The following is a 19,398-nucleotide window of genomic DNA, read 5'->3' on the forward strand; positions in this document are numbered from 1 at the left end:
CCATTAAGGACGCTGTGCTGGAGGATAGTCACTCCTCTCACCCCGGAAGCTTCGCTATGTTGTCATTAGCGCAGAACATTTGGTGGCGAAATATCCACCGGGATATATTGGCCGAAGCTAGCGAGTGCAAAGCCTGCACGGAAATTGGTAAGAACTTAAAACCCATGATTCCGCATAGCAAACGGTCACCTCTACTAAATTGTATTGAACCGAATGACGAAATCTAAATAGACTTTGGTGGACCTATTGTTCATGAATAGGGCATAGAACAATATTTCATTACAAGCGTTGATCGATACTCAAAATACCCCACTTAAAAAATAGTAATTAATGGATCTACCACAAAGGTTATTATTTTTTTAATAGATATATATATATATATATATATATATATATTTATATATATAAGTATATATATATATATATATATATATATATATATATATATATATATATATATATATATATATATATATATATATATAACCACGGAGTATCCAGAACAATTAGATTAGTCCCAGCTAGATGTTTGACAGGCAAAAAATTTGAAATAATTTGTACTGAAAAAAAATTTTTCAACAAATATACGCACCTGAAATTAATAACAGAGCAATAGGATGAGTCGAACGTCTTATTCAAACCATTAAACTCCAATTATCATGCATGAAAGCACACTTAAAAAAATTTTAATCTTGAACAGTCAATACATGCATTTATACAACTATCAAGAATATCTAAACAAAAAACAACTGAAATTAAACCATTTGAAGCACAGTTGGGTAGACATTGTAATACACCAATTACAAATATCACCACAAAGTCAAATAATAAAAATTTAAATTATAGCAAAAAAATTTAAACTTTTTTTCGACGAAGATACAATCTAGGGCAGGTCGTACCTCACGGACGCACAGTAGGCAGACACGGGCATGTCATCTGGCATTGAAACAGAAAAGGTCATCTGCGCTGCAAACAGCCGGGCCCTCGAGGAACAAGGGAAAATGAAAGACGGCAAATTGCGTCTCATGTGGTCAGAAGGCATTGCCAGACCCATACCAAGGAGTAAAAGAAGCATGCAGGTGAAAATAACACGCAAAATACACGCAGCGCAGAAGCAGAAAAAGAATTTAGACGGGCTCTACGAAGTCCTTGCCCCAGAGAGCACTGTCGGAACAATTACACGCAGCGCAGAAGCAGAAAAAGAATTTAGACGGGCTCTACGAAGTCCTTGCCCCCGAAAGCACTGTCGGACAACTCCCCTTCTATTATAACATCAGCGACGAACACTTCTTCGAATACAGAGACGGCGCCATCTACTAGTGCCATCGACATCGCGGAGGATTTGAGACTCACGGACACAATCAAAAAAATTTTCAGGAAGAAATCGTTGGGGATCTTGACTGGAAACGAGTTCATTTTAAAAGAGGTGCGAGACTGCGTACTTCGTAACGATGAGGACAGGATGAAAAAAATTAGCCCTTACATTTACTCATTTTGATGTGGTATGAGTGTAAAGCGTGGGTGTTTATGCATTGATGAAAGGATTGCAATTCCTGAAGCCATCAAGGAGGCTGTGCTGGATGATAGTCACTCAACTCACACCGGAAGCTTCGCTATGTTGTCATTACCGCAGAACATTTGGTGGGGATATATACACCGGGATATATTGGCCGAAGCCAGTGAGTGCAAAGCCTGAACGGAAATTGGTAGGAACTTAAAAGCCATGATTCCGCATAGCAAATGGTCACCTCTTCTAAATTGTTTTGAACCGAATGATGAAATCTAAATGGACTTTGGTGGACCTATTAATATTTAAAAGGGCAAAGAACAGTATTTCATTACAAGCGTTGATCGATACTCAAAATATCCCACTGTAAAAATAGTTATTAATGCATCTAGCACAAATGTTATTAATTTTCTTAATACATATATATACATATATATATATATATAGATATATATATATATATATATATATATATATATATATATATATATATATAATTATATATAACCACGGAGTACCCAGAACAATTAGATTAGACCCAGCTAGACGTTTGACAGGCAAAAAGTTTGAAATAATTTGTACTGAAAAAATTTTTCAACCGATATACGCACCTGCAAATTATAACAGAGCAATAGGATGAGTCCAACGTCTGATTCAAACCATTAAACTCCAATTATCATGCATGAAAGCACATTTAAAAAAATTTTAATCTTGAACAGTCATTACATGCAATTATACAACGATTAAAAATATCTAAGCAAAAAACAACTAAAATTAAACCATTTGAAGCACACTTTGGTAGACATTGTGATACACCAAATACAAATATCACCAAAAAGTCAAATAATAAAAATTTAAATTATAGCAAAAAAATTTAAACTTTTTTTCGACGAAGATACAATCTAGGGCAGGTCGTACCTCACGGACGCACAGTAGGCAGACACGGGCAAGTCATCTGGCATTGAAACAGAAAAGGTCATCTGCGCTGCAAACAGCCGGGCCCTCGAGGAACAAGGGAAAATGAAAGACGGCAAATTGCGTCTCATGTGGTCAGAAGGCATTGCCAGACCGATACCAAGGAGTAAAAGAAGCGTGCATGTGAAAATAGCACGCAAAATACACGCAGCGCAGAAGCAGAAAAAGAATTTCGACGGGCTCTACGAAGTCCTTGCCCCAGAGAGCACTGTCGGAACAATTAGCCCCACAACAAAATTAATAAAGGAACCAAACAGACCAGAGTATCGCGTCCGGAATTCGGACATTGCCAAATTTGGAACCCGAAATGAGAGGGACACTGAACTAGAGGAATACATTGAGAGGCAGCCCGAAAAGGTACAGGAGAAAACTCTGGAGTAAAAGATGATAAATCACAAAAAAATTTACTCAGGAAAGACTTGGGCAGCAAAAAGATAAAGTGCAAAAGAAAGCAAACGGACAATGTTAGCTTTATTTCTTCCGGACGTTCCTGTATCTGTATCTCCAGCATGGTTGCCCGTGTTTAAAAGATGTGAATTCCAAAACGCATTCTCCAGCATGACGACGCCTTCATAAACAAGCAACACTTAACGCAAATACTACATCTTTTTAGCCCACGAGTGCCAATTGCAGCACCAATCACCCAACCTATTACAGCTGAACCATCCGCTCCGGAATCGACCCCATCGGCTGGACAATTGACACCTATTTTACGTAGAGAAAAACGTACGATTGCAATGAGTGATAGTTCGGATTGCAATACATCTGCGGTTAAAAGGAGCAAACGTCAGCTCAAAAAGCAGAAGAAAAATTCAAAGTTATAATCGGTAGTCGGAAATATCCAAAACACAGAGAGATATTCTACTGAGCTCCCGATTTCCGATACTTTTTTCATCGGTGTAGCGTCCCAAAGAAACACGAATGAAAGACGGTCTGTCAACCAAAAGCCCAATTTGCCTCGCGAGATGACATTGTTAGAGGCGTAGGAACGTTCTGACTCAGAAGAGACTCAGAATAGATTTTTCAAACTCTTTATTTTACTTTATTAATAAATATTTTGCTATTTATATAACCGGTGAACAGGTACTAATTTTCTTATTTTATTTAGTAATTTTATCTTTCCCCTACAGGGGGAAATGTCATACGGGATGGATATTACCATCAGAATATCCATTACCGTATTCTAGCTCAACTTCATTTATTTATCCCATTTTAAGGGCCGATGCTTTATTTAGTTCTTCATACTTCTTTTAGATCAATTTGATAATTTTTCCAAATTCCAGACAGGAAACTGTCTGTTCACGCAAATGAACAAATTAACCTTCTTTTATAGTGCTTGATTAAATTGTGATCTAATGTAACTTTCTTTTTAATCTTAATTTGTTTAAATCTTGTTTCAATCCTTCCATTTGCACTGCTGCAATACAGTTGTAATTTAAAGTTAGTCAATAGCTCTTCAAACTAGCTGGCTCAACTTATGCTGAGCCATTCGCACCGCAAACACTAATTTCGCAACTCAGAATTTAAATAATAGATGCCAAATAGGCAAACGAGGCGCATTTGCCTAAATCAGTTCGGCCAAGACACGTTCGCTACTCATTTGTCTTGTCATAAAGTAATTGACTACAACACTTCATCAAGCCAGCATCTATCAACTGGACATTATGAATAAAACATTTAATACCTCCTCTTTAAAACAATTTGATCTGTCAATATTGAGAGCAACTAATACAGCATCAAAAAGCGAAACAAAAACTGTCCAAACAAAAACATCGGTATTTTTCTTGTTGGAAAACTATAAAGTCAAGCATAAATTGGGTGATAAAACTCAATCAGAAATAGATCCATTCCTGGTCATTTGCAATAGATAAAACCTCCCATTAATGATTTAAAGCGATACGACAACAAAATTAACACACTTCAAAAATTCATCAACATATTCTGTCAACAAATATCGTTAAAGACATAAAAAGAATGAGCTGCCATAGAGGGATAATAAATTACTGCTAGTCCAAATTAGAACACATGTGATACCTTTTCACTGCACTTAAGAGTTTTTAAAAACACTTAAAAAAGAAAACAATTTACCTCCCGTCAAAAAAAGACTCGCTCTCAAAAACCGAAGGATCTGTTTTTCTCCATTTTAAAAAGTTTCAAACCAATCCCACATCAAGAAAGTGTCTTTTTTGCTTCATTTACTAATCGAGTTTGGATCTAGTTTTAAAATTACTACTCTCTTTTGCCTTCTCCTTGAACTCAAAGAAATAAATACAAAATTGCAGAGAACTGGAAAAAAAGACGGCGCCACAAAACAATCCAAATCCTGCGGATTGTAGCAGTACAAAATATTTTGCTTGTACAAAAAAGCACCTAAGTTGTAGCTCTTCAGATGCTAACGGCAGCTACTAAACTACCTTTTTTGCGTTGATTAAGTTTGCCTGCAGCGTTTAAGTGTGCCTTCTGCTAAAAAATAACTAATTTAATGCAAATTGAAGAAAAGTTTTAAAAATAAGTGGTTGATTTTTCTTTGACATAAAATGTTTTCACTATGCGTACTCTACTTTTTGCATCTGGGCACATTTTTGCTCTTTACAAGTAGCCTGCTGATACTGTTTTAATCAAACTTTGAACATTGAAAGAATTTGAACATATATAATGCCAAAGTTAGCCACATTCTGAGCATATTTGTCATCACTTCCAAGTAATGATGTTTTGGTTTTAGCTCAATTAGAGCAAAAGCGTTGAGTCAATAGAGTTTCCTTGTTTTCTGCCTTGCATTTCGGAGATATTTGAAATTTTTTCAATAGCAGAGATATCATATAATTGCATTTAAAATTACCCTGCGGCTCATAAAATATCACGTTTGTGATGATAACAACGTTTAAATGTTTGGCAATGTTATTCACCGGGCTGGTAACTCATGTTTGCAAATGTTTTCCAAAATTGATCTTAGAATAGAAAAATGATTCAACTTCAGCAATAAAGACTACTGGTTGAATGGAACTCAGAACACCGATGTGAAAAACGAAATCAGTTAGGAAACCTCGGTTATTCTGATTTTTTTTCTCACAGATTTAATTGATGAGGCTCATTTCATTTTGCATGCTTTTTGTTAATTACAGACTGCTTCAATTTATTAAGTCTTCTGAGCGTGAATAAATACTATTTGTTATGGCAACTGTGCTTCCACAGGAATTAGTGGCAGTCCTGCAACGTCTCTGATAATTTTTCTTTGATTACGGACATTTAAAAATAAATTACAAGACGTTTTGTGGAATTAAATTTTAAACAAGGTGTGTAGTGAGTATTTTTTTGGTAAAAAAACGCAAGAGAACACTTCCATCGTCACCGGTAATGAGAGATGAAGATATTGTTATGTTTGATTGCTTCCATAACTATCGGCACATTGTTATTTTTGTTTCTGAGGTTTTCCTTCGGTTTTCTTGAGTGCGTGTCTCCGGGTTGTTTTCAGATACCATTCTGCAAGAAATTTATTAATTCTCTAGTTTTGGAATTGTTTTATTTATAACCTCAAACAAAAACAAGACAATTTTCTAATCTTCCTCAGCAATTGAAAAAAGTGGATTCCTTTCACTGTAGAAACTGAAATTAAAACTGAATCGAGGTTTTCTCCAAGTTAAAATTTAAAAATTGCAATGCATAGCGGTGAAAAAACTTTTTTGAAGCTTAAAGTGTCGGATTCTTTTAGCGATGGATGTGGTTGAAACGGTGATTTTACGTTGGAGTTATGTTATTTAGCAGCGAATTTTTGAAAGATTGGCGGTTTTTAGGGTACAAATTTTTGTTTTCACTGAATTCATCTGAAGTCCTAACAAAAAACTTCAGCACTCGATTTCGAACCTATGACATCCTGCCTTTCATCCACTTTTTCACTGCCTCACCAATCACACACTTCTAAGCAGTTTTTAAAATTGAAATTAGATTCACTCCACTAAATGGAAAGTTTTTGGTTGAATTTTTGTAGCCACTGCGGTTCTTAGCGTTAAAATTTTTTTGTCTGATAAGCGATTTCTAGCAATCAGTTTCTTTTTCGCCGCTGTAGCGGTGAGAAGAATATAATACCACTACAAACAGGAAGCGATGAAAATAAAAATTTTACCGTTAAAGACCACATATCATACGAAAATTCACTGCAAAATGATTTCAGGCTATTTTTTACCGGTGATTTGACGTGCGATTTTATTTTCACCACTTTTGCCGCATTCAGTGCTATCAACGCAAATACCCACAATTGTTAAATTTTTAGCAATTTTTAGCGTTGACACTTCGACCAGGAACTGTTTTTGCCTCAGAATTTTCGCCAGTACAAAATAACGAGAAATTGTTTTGGTCTGCTCATAAAACTGATCACATTAGCTCTTTTGGATGCGGGCCTAAAAACCAACGCAATTTATGTGAAAGAGTGATGATAACCGATGTTGTTCACAGCAGAAAAAAAACAATTACGCCGACAAAGAAGATTGTAGCTTCATCAATCGTTTTGGCGGACAAAAGCAACGAAAAATGTCAGTTTCTTGTTTAAGATTATTAAAACTCTAGATTATTAGTATTAAGTTCTGAAGAATATTTGAAAATACTGATTTCAATTATATATGGCGTTTGGTGATGGTTAACGGTCATTATTTCCGGATTTGTTAGCTTTGATAAATGTACTGGGTTGGTTGTATTTTGTACTGGGTTGTATTTTCTACTTGTCATTTGGTACTGGGTTGGTTGTACTTTTTTCTTGGACGAACATTTTTTTTGCTGTTATTTAATTTCGACATGCTTAGTATAAAAGTAACCTTTGACTAGAAGGAGAAAGATCGTTTCTCATGAAAGAGAAGATAGCTTTGGTATCATCTTCATCCTTTGGAATGGGTAGTCTTGAGCCCTCCAGTTCATCGCAATATTGAGATGCGTCCTGATACAAAAGTAAACATTATTGGATTCTAGTGGAAAAAGTAGTACTCTTCTTAATTTCACCTTTATCTTCCTTTTTGTTTACGAACCCCAATCAAACTATCAGTTAAAATACAGCATTTTATTTACGACTGGTTCATCTCCCCACCGGGTTGAGATTTTTATTCGGAATAAACATGTGAAATCGTCGGTTTTCATCGCTTTTAGTGAGCCAAAACCGATCAAAGCACTTACGTTTTTTTCTTCGGTTTCGTCGGTTTTCATTGATTTTAAACATAAGAAGCGTCGTTTTTCGTCTCTTTTAAAACATAGGAATCATCGGTTTTTGTCATTTTTTAAACTACAGAAGCGTCGGTTGTCGTCGGTTTTAAATAAAAGAAGCGTCGGATTTCATCGGGTTTAAACCTAAGAAGCGTCGGTTTCCGTCGGCGTTCAACCTAAGAAGCGTCGGTTTTCTTCGCTTTAAAACTTTAAGAAAGTGTTGGTTTCCATCGGTAGACGCGTCGATTTATAGGTCAGACGCGTCGATTTTCGACGGTTTTAAACGTGCGAACGTCGACTTTAAGTGTGAGAACCGATGGTTTTAGCCGGTTTGAAAGAGTAATGTTCAGTAAAACTGATGGGTCAGTTAGGTAAATCATTAATATATAAAGTAACATCTTTTTAAGTTCTAAAATTCTTTGCCGAATTAACCTGCTTTTTACATTGGAAACCCAGTCAATCTTTGAACCTTCGACAATCCTAAATTACACTCGACACACCAATAAATGATATTTAAAATAACAAGGGGTTAAGGGACAATAACACCATCTTAAAAAATTAAATTTCAATCTTTTTTATTAGAGATGTAATAGCTCAGGTCGAGATGTGCGTTAATGATCAGGCATTTAAACACGCACAGAGGGGGTAAAGTGCGTTTTTGATTTCATGGACGAGCGCACTATTAAAGTCTGCCTACATGGTGTAGCTTCCTGCTCTAAGTCTGCCTAAAGTCTGATTTTTGACGAGCTAAGTTCTGATCATTAACGAGCTAAATTCTGATCTTTAACGAGCAAAATTCTGATCATTAACGAATTAAATTCTGAGTAGTAACAAGCTTAATTGAGACCATTGACGAGACTGATTCTTTCGAGCGCAGCATTAAGGATGATGATAATATAACATTATATCGGAAAATCAACTCAAATTGATAAAAAAAACCAAATTTTGAGAATGATGAATATATCAATCGGTCAAATAATAATTAATAAAGTAAAAATGTTTTCAAAAGTTTAAGTCGAAGAATGAAAGAATCAGCTAAAAAGAACCAACTGATTAAAAAAATCAGAAATTTCAAATAATTCGTTAAAAAAAAACAAGTTTTAACAGAAAAACTTTCTACTAAGCAATTGAAGCAGTCAATATTTCCGCACAGCAGTGAGTGAGACACTTTATGTTATAAAAGGAAAAATTTGTTCCATTAGTTTAAAAAACTAAATAGCAGAAAAACTTTCCAAATAATTTGAAACTCGGACAACTTATATCAAAATTATTGATCAATCTCCGAAAAAGCTTCAAATTATTACTATAGCCTATTCAAACCATTAAAACCCCGGAAAAAATAAACCCAAAAATTCTTTCAGAAGCAGCCTCGAAACCTTTTTATTGTTTTCTTCGACCTTGTCGGATGGCTCCTATTTTTCAGTCCGCAAAAAATTAGTATTTTTGGGCAAAATCAGAGGTAGCCCCTAAGGACTATAAAACGATAATTCTCTTTTCACCACTATTGCTCAAAGATGCCAACGTTGATAGGATGACGATTCTATCACTTAGATGGACTCCTCTGACACTTCCGATTAATCCTGAAGTTGAAATTGAAGTTGAAACTGACCATTCCGATTAATCCGACTCTTTCAACAATACCGATTTTTTCGACAAAACCAACTAAAACCGAGCGAAACCGTCAGAAACCGACGCTTTTTACAAGCAAAATCAATGAAACCGACAAAAACCGACGCTTCGTACGTCGTTTTTGTTGGTATTTCTCAACACAGGCTCGTTGAAACTATCCCCAGGCCAGACCGAAAGTCGATATGTCCGGACTGAAAATGAATGAAGGAAGAGAGCGTCGTGTGTTTAAACTTGAAAGATCTGGAAATATCGAAAAATTCACGAAAATCAACTTTAATGTGCAAAGAGAACTCAAAAAAGTCTAAAACTGAACGCACAAAAGTCTTGACATCAGCACCTTCCGTCAAACAAGGTCTGGACACGAGTTTCTGTTCTGCACGCAACTTCAGTCAACATTTGACTTTTCTATATCATTCCGCATTTTCCTTACAAAAATTCAGCGCATTCAGCGCATCGTTTACAAAATTTTCTGCTTACACCAGGTCACATCTCGGGTACTCAGGGTATTCAGGTATTCCGGGTATTCAGGTAAAAGGAAACACATTGAATTCTTCCCTGACGTTCCATTCGGTTTTAGGCACTGAGTGTGCTGAATAAAAATGTTTTCAGCACGTGTCAACGCATTTCTCACATAATTTCAGCAACTTTTTCAGCACTTCCAAAATTCCAGAATTCAGCATTTTCAACACATTCCTTACATAAATTCAACAAAACAAAAGTTCAGCACAATTCTTACATAAATGAATCACTCCAGAAAAAAAGAGAATTTCAGCGCTTTCAGCACATTCCTTACATATACTTTTACGTGAAATTTTATTGCTCACTGTTGCTTATAAAATAGTCAGTATATTCGGTTCTTCATCTTTTGCAATTTTGTAGAGCCATTAACCAATCAAAAAAATCTATTTTTTAAAATGATTACTCTTATTTTTTTTAAAAAAAAAACAGAACAACTGAAAAACGTCCCACTTTCAATTTATATAACGGGAGGAAAACAATTATGCTTAAACGGCCTGGTTTTATTCAATCAGATAAATTGGCTACATACTCCTGCTGCGATAATTGCTTTATCACTGTGTGGCACTCAAAAAACGTATTTGTTTTTTTTTTGCGATTGCATTGGCAAACGAAAATCTTATTACATGAAAAATAAACTTTGAATTTTTATAATTATAGGCTAAAATTTGCGAAAGCTCGCAAAATTGTTATTTCCAGAATATTTTCTTAAGAACTAGAGGCACAATTCGACATTATCTAAATGAACAACAATTACGAAAGCAATTTTAAGTCTTAACATCCAGCTAAACTGGACAAAAAGGGGGCTAAATAGGCATACTTTAAGCCATTTTTTATATTAAAAAAAAACGAAAAATGCAACTTCAAAAATTTTGCCAAGACAACTGGTTCAAAGAGTTTCCCATCCCTCTTCTATTTTTAAATCAATCAGTTTCTCGTTAACAAACAAGCACTCGTCATTGTATCATATCTTAACAAAAATTGATCCAAATTTGAGCAAAAGTTACGAAAGATGTGAAGAAAACAACAAAAGTTAGGCTGACTTTTGGTTGTTTTCCGCATTTTCCTTACAAAAATTCAGCGCGTTCAGCGCATCGCTTACAAAATTTTCCGCTTACACCAGGTCACATCTCGGGTACTCAGGGTATTCAGGTATTCCGGGTATTCAGGTAAAAGGAAACAAATTGAATTCTTCCCTGACGTTCCATTCGGTTACTATTCCCAGAACCGAGTAATGAGCACGTAGGTTAGATTGCAGAAAAGAAACAGCCGTTGCTTCAAAAAATGGGTGGACTGGGAAAATGATTACAAGAGTTCCTTTGGATCATGGAGGGTCTGATTACAAAGACACCACGAACCACATGTTGTCGTTTTATTCAGATACAGATACGTTATATTAAGATAAGCGCATTAATCTAATAATGAAACCGAAAAAAAATGAAAGGCATCATTGCACCGTTGTCAATGTTTAATGGAATCATTTTGAGGCCTGATGACTCAATGGCATCCCATACCAAACTCCAAAAGTAAATCAGCACTGGGCTATTGTAAAAGCTAGTCTCCCATGTAATAGATTTTGCTCGCTTTCTCGCTTGAAATTTGCTTCTTTCAAGCGTATATTAACGGCGCAACAGACAAACTTGCAACATCGTGGGTTTGATCCCCGTACGGAATTTTAGCACTTGGCTCTCATGTCTGACCATTGTAATATCAGACTGAACGCAAGTCTGACACGTCAAAAAAGTGACATGAATCAGTCTATGATTCAGCAATGATGAGGAATTGCATTTATACTGCCCCAGTACTGAAACGCACTTGGAGTTGGGTGCGGGATATATTTTGTTGCCTCTTACATAGATAGAAGTTTCAAATATCAAAGTGGCTACTGTCTAAAATTTGAGATGAAATAATTGTTCCCAGCCACTTTAGTGGGGGGAGGAACTATATATATTCAACTGCTTTTTCTTGTTCGGTCAGTTTTCGTCGACCGACATATTCGTCATAGACGATTGTGGGTAGTATCGAAAGACAAATGGTCAAGCGTAGAAACTCAAAATAAGAAGATTTTTTAATTTCAGATTTTCCGAGGAGTAACGGAAATTTAAAGTTTTGTGAACGTCAGCCTAACTTTTGTTGTTTTCTTCACATCTTTCGTAACTTTTGCTCAAATTTGGATCAATTTTTGTTAAGATATGATACAATGACGAGTGCGTGTTTGTTAACGAGAACCATATTGATTTAAAAATAGAAGAGGGATGGGAAACTCTTTGAACCAGTTGTCTTGGCAAATTTTTCTGCTAAATTTTGAAGTTGCATTTTTCGTTTTTTTTTAAATATAAAAAATGGCTTAAAGTATGCCTATTTAGCCCACTTTGTCCAGTTTAGCTGGATGTTAAGACTTAAAATTGCTTTCGTAATTGCTGTTCATTTAGATAATGTCGAATTGTGCCTCTAGTTCTTAAGAAAATATTCTGGAAATAACAATTTTGCGAGCTTTCGCAAATTTTAGCCTATAATTATAAAAATTCAAAGTTTATTTTTCATGTAATAAGATTTTTGTTTGCCAATGCAATCGCAAAAAAACAAATATGTTTTTTGAGTGCCACACAGTGGTAAAAAAAGGCCAGTTAAAATCTCATCCTTGATTTTTGTAATGAAAATAGTTTCGTTTTGTGTTTTGATTCTGTCTTTTTTGGTGTAATTTTTTGGCGTTTTCCATTCCAATTACAAAAAAAAACTATTTTTTTCATTCTGTTTATTTCCACATTAAGTTAAAAAGTGGCCTTCGCATATTTCAATAAGGTCCAACAAACAGAAGTTGTGATTTATGTGTAAAGCTCATGATATTTTGACTCCGACATTAGTTTTTGTAACTTCTAATGAGTTGTTGAGACTTCATGCTGAGTTTTTAGTCATAGAACTGATTCTGTGCGTCTAATTTTGTACCATGAGAACTACTACAGAAATTACCTAATGGTTTTAAAGGATACATTACGGTGTTTTGGTACCATTCGGTTTCTTTTGACAAGTACCCAAAAATCATCGTTTATTTTTGATATATAGTCTTTGTGGTTGAATTAGCTGATTCGGCAGTATTTGAAACAGTATATTTTATTGAATAATCAGCAGAAACAAGACAATTTTTCATCTAGTTGTTGATATTAACAATTCAAAATTATTGGATTGTTATGAGGCGCTGCATTTTTTTTCGAATTACTTTAAGATCTTTTGTCTTTTTTATGTTAATTACAGACCAGAATGATTTGAAATCAAACCTTAGTTTTTGATACCTCAATACACATGCAAGTTTATGTGGCCAAAAAGCAAAGAAGCACAACATTTTCAGCGAAAAGCATATGGTTTTTTGGCTTCAAGAGCATTTGCATAAACTGTTTGTGAAATTTTGAGCTCTCCCTGTATTCAGTGTTAACGTGTAGCTTTTTTGACTAATTCTATAATGAAAAACCAAGTTAAACTATGGATCTTTTTAGCAGTAAGTTTACGGTTGTTATGTCTTATGCTTTTAAAAGATTTGTTTTAAAAAAAATGGTAATTTGAGATTTGCCACTTTTAATTTTAATTCTGCAATTTTTTAGCGTAGTATCCCAGCAAAGAATTATGTTGAGTACTTATTCAATTGAATCTGAATTTAGTCATTATTGTTTTCTAATTTTCTAAATAAAGGTTTGTTGGCGTTGATACTAATAGTTTTCGTAATTTTTTTTTGACACTTTCCAATTTCTGAGGTTCTCTTTTGATATCTTGTCCGATTATCAAATTAATGGCATAATAATAACAAGAAACATATCTCATTAAAGGCGTTAGAATAAGTTGCAATTCACAAAATTCAAAATTTTTTATTGAGCAGATTTTGATCATATCGGTTTCCACGCCGTTTCATTCCAAAAATGCGGTACATTTTTTATTGTTGCATGTAGTCGTTTTTTTTGTAATCTTATGACATTTTTGGATAATGCCAGGTCTCAACGGTTTAACGGTTTTGTAAGAAAGTATAAATGAAATCTTTGAAAAATTGCAGTTGATTGCTGATTGCTTTCAAGACTTTGAAATTAATTAGTTGCAAAAATGTATACGTATTTTCTTATTTTGCCCCTTTTTGTTTTCTGTCTATTTGTTAATTATTCTCAAAAAAGAGAATTTCCATTTATATATCCGTTTATTATTTGATGAAATGCAAGTCATTTGGTTTAGTTTACATTTTATCTGATGCTATTTTGACTTTTTCATCTAGTTTTTTTATCTTTATTTAATATGGGTGGACATTGAGTTTTGGTTGCTTGTAATGCTTGTTGTTTTTATATGTCAAATGTGTTGTTTCCTAGTTTCCTCAATGGCAGGTATCATTGGCCCTCTAAAAAACTTTTTTCCCATTCGTATAATGGTTAGAGCTTAAAGCGATTTTTTAAATGGATACACAAATTGTTTTCAAACAATAAGTGATTTTTGAAAGTTTTCTATCTCTTCCACATTTGTTGGACAATTAAGTAAAAAACGTGGTTGAGCGGGTTCGAAAGCATTATGTGCGAACGCACATTACGGAGCCTCCTTGTTGGATTTGAAAACCTATTGGACTGTCGGAATATGTCATATGGAACTTACGTCAATTAGTTGCACGACACCCAATTTCGCATGCAGACATCTTGTTTTGCCGTCAGGAACTCCACTCGCCTCGTGAAGCTTGAAGTTGGCTGGACACTTATGATATCACGAGTTTTGTGCTCTCATAAATTTGATACGATGCTGTATGAGACATAATTCATGTTCAGAATTTGTAATTTTTTTCTATTCTTCAGTCAAGCCCGATTTGGTGAGAAAAACATGTCAATCTTTTCAGGTTTTTGTCGAATTTTTTGTCAAAAATTTTGTTAAAAAACTTTTACAAACTTTTTTACTTCACAGAAAGTATTTGTACTCGTTTTTTTTCCCTTGGAAAATGGTTTTCAGTTCTGCTTAACTTGTAGACCTTATAAGCAATATTAATTGAAAAATGTAAGCCAGTTTTGCATTATTTTCTACTATTTTCAGAATCAAATTGACTTAGTAGGCTTTTTCTGGAAAACAACATAGCATTGCTCTCTCACATTACTCTCTCAACATTGTTTTTGGCGCTATTTTGTTTTTGACTTTGTTTTTCCAAATATTGTTGAACAGATACATGAAATTTTAATCAAACTTTTAAACATAACTAGCTCAACGCAAGCGGTTGGGGCGCATATGGAAAAGTGGTTGCGGTCAAAGAATTCTGAATTTGTGAATTTTATTGCAACTAGTAAGCTTGTCTAGTGCGTCCTTTTTAATCTTCAGGGCCGAGAGTTCAGAACGCTTTGCAGGCTCGTATTTGTCAAGCATCATTGTATTTATGAGGTCCAGAGTTAGCATTGCTATCCAGAAAAATCATTTTTTTGGTATTTTGAATAATCTTTTCTCAGACGGCGCCAAAGTGGGACTGTTTTGTGTGATGGTATTGATATGAGGAATGTTGAGTTTGGTTGCCATCGCTCAGATTTTTCTTTTACTTTTCCGAGATACGCAGGCATGGCGATTTTTCTTAGAAAACTAGGAAATCAAAACTACACTCGTTAAATCGTTTTGACTGAAAGTTAGTAGTTAAATTTTTGTATCTCTTATAAATTTCTCAAAGTTTCTGCCATTTCAAACATCCGTTGTATAATTTTTTTGTAAAAAGTTTGTCGGCCATTTTTGTGAATTTTTAATAGGTGTTGATAGCCTATGTCACATGATTCTTTTGAAAATTCTTATTTTTGGATTACTTCTTTCATTTTTTATTTTCTGTAGTGTCTAAGAGTATATGTTTTTCCTTTGTTTTAAATCTTTTTGACCCAACAAAGTTTATTGTTACGTCAAAGCTTATCTTAGACAAAAGCCATGCTTAAATATTGTATAGTTTTCTGCTGCCTGGTGTAAAACCTTGCCGAAATTTCTAGGGCCTTATCAAAAAAACGCTAGTCTAGTACCGACGGCTATCTTCCAAGATCTTGCAAGAATCTTGCAAGAGTCTTGTAAAATTACGCACCATCTTGCAAGAACTTGCAAGATTCTCTCAAGATCTTGCAAGATAGCCGTCGGATATGCAAGAATCTTGCAAGATAAGCGTCGATCTTGTAAGATAATTGCAAGACAGGCGTCGAATTCCTGCAAGAATCTTGCAAGATAAGCGTCTGATTTTTGCAAAGGTCTTGCAAGATAAGCGACGAATTCTTGCAAGGCCCCTGCAAAGTGGGCGTCCGGAAATCTAGTCTTAGCTTGAGCGCGGGCCTTTTTTGCTTCTTTGATGACTAGAGTCGGTGCATTACTGAGCTCCAGAGGGAGCGCACCTGACCTAGCTAGCCACCAAGAAAAAAAAGACCCTAAAGAGCTAAGACTAATGCGCGAAGGGGTCACAAACAAGGGCGAAAATGTAGCCTTAGCTTGAGCGTGGGCCATTTTGGTTTCTTTGATGTCTAGAGTCGGTGCATTACTATGCTCCAGAAGGGCACGCTAAATTTAACATCATTATTTCACGCTCTTGTGTTTCTTTTTCCAAAAAAATAAATATTTCCCTTTGTATTTTATAATTAACATTAAGGAGAGCACAAAACACCTCCACAGTCGCCTTCCTGAAAATAGAGAACCATAACTTCTGAATAACGTAGTCGTGTGCTGTTTCTGTGCAGATGGAACTTTTAAATAATCTGCATACATAGTTTCGGTTCTAATAATTAAAGAATATGTTTGTTTAAATATTTAAAACAAAGGAACCTATTCTTTGACTTTGTTTATGAGAACTGAAACTTTGAATAGATATACAGCACATATTTTACATTAAAAATTACTGGAATTTGAAACAACCCAATTGTTTTGCCTCGTGAACTTTTTGACGTTTGTGACACTTGATCTTATAGAGAAAATAGTTTTCACGGCAGATCAATTGTGTTGCAGTGGTAGATTTCTCATTGGAATGGCAATGTGGACTAACAACTGTATTATGGGGGGAAACTATTTCATTCAGATCTTTGCCAGCTCAATACCAATAAAATTCAAAGCACGGAACAAAATTTTCTGGTTCCTATAAACTAAATGGTCCAAAACGATTGAAATATGGAGGGGGAAACTAGCTGAATGAGTTGAGAAGAACAGATATTTTTTTTGTAAACCGAGCCCAAAAATCAATGTAATGAGCCCCGAAAGTCAAACACAACTGTATCGACGAATTCCTCCCCTTATCTTATCTCAAAAACTTGAGATGTTTCAGGTCTTTATACTACTGTACAAAACCTTACACGCATAAGCGAAACCCCTGTTGACGAGACCGATCAAAACGTTCAAATTAGAGTGGGAAATGACCGTTTTTGATCGGTAATTTTAGGAAATGATTGTTTTCGATCGATTTTGATCGGTAAATCTAGGAAATGGTTGACCGTTTTTTAGTAGATTATCGTTTCTGATAGTTTGTTCAGTGAAATACCGTTTTTGACCGTTCTTAAGCAACCAAATGACATTGTCTCTTGTTTTGCTATTGTTTTCAGAAAAATTGATGAATTAGATACACGAAATGTACAAATTATTAAATAACAAGCTCAAAACTTTTGCAAATGCAAGCAGCTGCCGCACATGTGGAAAATGCCATCCAAGAGTTATGAGGTTTGAGGAATTTAGTGAGATTATCTAGTGCTCCCGCTAAAAGCTTCATGGCTGAGAGCTCATTACGTTTAGCAGGCTCCTCTTTCTCAGGCATTAGTGTGTTGATAAGATCTAGAGTTAGCATTGCTATCCAATTTCTTTTTTGGTATTAAAAAAAAATCATTTCTCAGACGGCGCCAAAAAGACTGTTATGTGTGATGGAGTTGATATTGAAGACTCTGTTCGTAAACGAAAGTGCAGAGGCTGTACGATGATCGTTGACTTAACGAATGCAACTTTAGAGCACTTGGTTAATTACAATGAACCTATTTTCGTTTTAAATCGTTACCATCAAACTTAAATATCTTTGTGAGCGTGTTCTTTCTCTCTTCAATATAGAATGAACTTAAGCAATCAACTCCAGAAGTTGCAAAATGGAATTGTGACCAAATAGAAGGAAATACCCTTCGTGGAAGATGCGCCCTCAAGGTCTAAAACTTTGGAAAAAAGCCGAAGCAGCGCCACAGGAAACATCGAAACCGAATGCATATAAACATTTTCCGACGACAACACCAACGGAATTTGTATAATTGAATGAATATTTTTGTAATTGATGGCATGTTACTGTAAGTATGTAGCCGCTGCCAGATAGATAAATTTTACTGACGAAAAGATTTATCTCAATTGGTTTTCGTTCCCATCAAAACACCTAAAAACAGATCCTGCAGGTAGAGGAGCTCTAAAGGCATCAACCGAAAAAAAAGGCTGTTGATTTGGTTCAGCTGACGATAGCAAAGTGAGGTTCCGAAGAATTTTGTTTGACGGTTTTCAGAAACAGTTGTTCAGAACTTTTCCAGTAACTTTGTAAATTCGAAAATAATATGTCACGGGAGTAGTGCATAAAAAGTGCAATCTCCACGTTCGACAAAAACAATCTCAAAGTACTGTTTTGAAGCCAATTTTAAAAATAAAAAGAAAGACGGAAACTACCTACCCGGCGGATTTTTCATCTTAATTTTTTTTTGGCCTAAGAACACCACTTCTGAAACTTTTTTTGATAGGTAACCATAAATCGCTTTTTATTCACTACTCAACACTTAGGAGCAAAAAATCATTAACTATTGAATGGTTATCACTATTCTGTTTTATTAACAAAAACAGTAATAATAAGAGAAACTGTTATATTAAGCAAAGCAATAACAATAAGGTAAATTGTTAAAACAACCAATAAACATTACTAATAAGGTAAATTATTACCTTACCGTTATATTAACCAAAAACATTAATTTTAAGGTAATTTACTTACTTCACTGTTATTTACACATTAAGTATAATACACTAACAACTAGATCATCAACGACTAAAGTACTTTTTTGTAATAGGTGGAAAAAAAAATTTAACACATTACCATTAATATCAATTGATCCACCATGTAAATCTCTAACACTAATTTCAATATATTTTATTCTCTGTTTTGTAACCTTTTGATACGAAACTTTAGAGGGAATATTAACTATCATAAAACCAGGTGTTTCAGATAGATTGAAACTGTATGATATATCAGAGTTATAACCATTATCTTTAATATAAGATGTATGATTAAATTGAATATTGGTTGTATTAAATCCCATTATATTAACAATAATACTGGCTGATTATTTTCCAAAATCATATATTTAATTTCTAAATGCTAATAATGTTGCCATTGAAATATTTAAATCAAAATTAAGAACATTTTGTATTACATGCTTTTTACGTTTCTTTGTATTCCTATCTGCTTCTATTATAACATTACCATATAATTCTCGTTTTACGAAATATGCTATTTCAGACAAGATCCAGATGTTATTCCTAAGATTGAGCTATCGTCAAGAGGAACTCCACCAGGAGAATCTACATTAAAAAAATAAAATTCATTCTCTACCTTAAATGCAAATTTGTTATTC

The 19,398-nt window shown here is 34.6% G+C and overlaps 1 protein-coding gene across 1 annotated transcript in view; it reads right to left on the minus strand.

Annotated features, from left to right (window-relative positions):
* Positions 1-19,398, minus strand: part of LOC142338577 (uncharacterized) — a 55,194-nt gene that overhangs the window by 16,593 nt on the left and 19,203 nt on the right. The window contains exons 2-4 of the mRNA XM_075388380.1: positions 16,434-16,449; positions 14,432-14,527; positions 7,288-7,406 (exon numbers count right to left, since the gene is read on the minus strand). Of these exons, the coding sequence (XP_075244495.1) occupies positions 7,288-7,406; positions 14,432-14,527; positions 16,434-16,449 (231 nt within the window). The remainder of the gene's footprint in view (positions 1-7,287; positions 7,407-14,431; positions 14,528-16,433; positions 16,450-19,398) is intronic.

The sequence above is a fragment of the Convolutriloba macropyga genome, chromosome 4 (assembly GCF_964194025.1).
Source record: "Convolutriloba macropyga chromosome 4, txConMacr16.3, whole genome shotgun sequence".
NCBI classification, from domain to species: Eukaryota; Metazoa; Xenacoelomorpha; order Acoela; family Convolutidae; genus Convolutriloba; species Convolutriloba macropyga.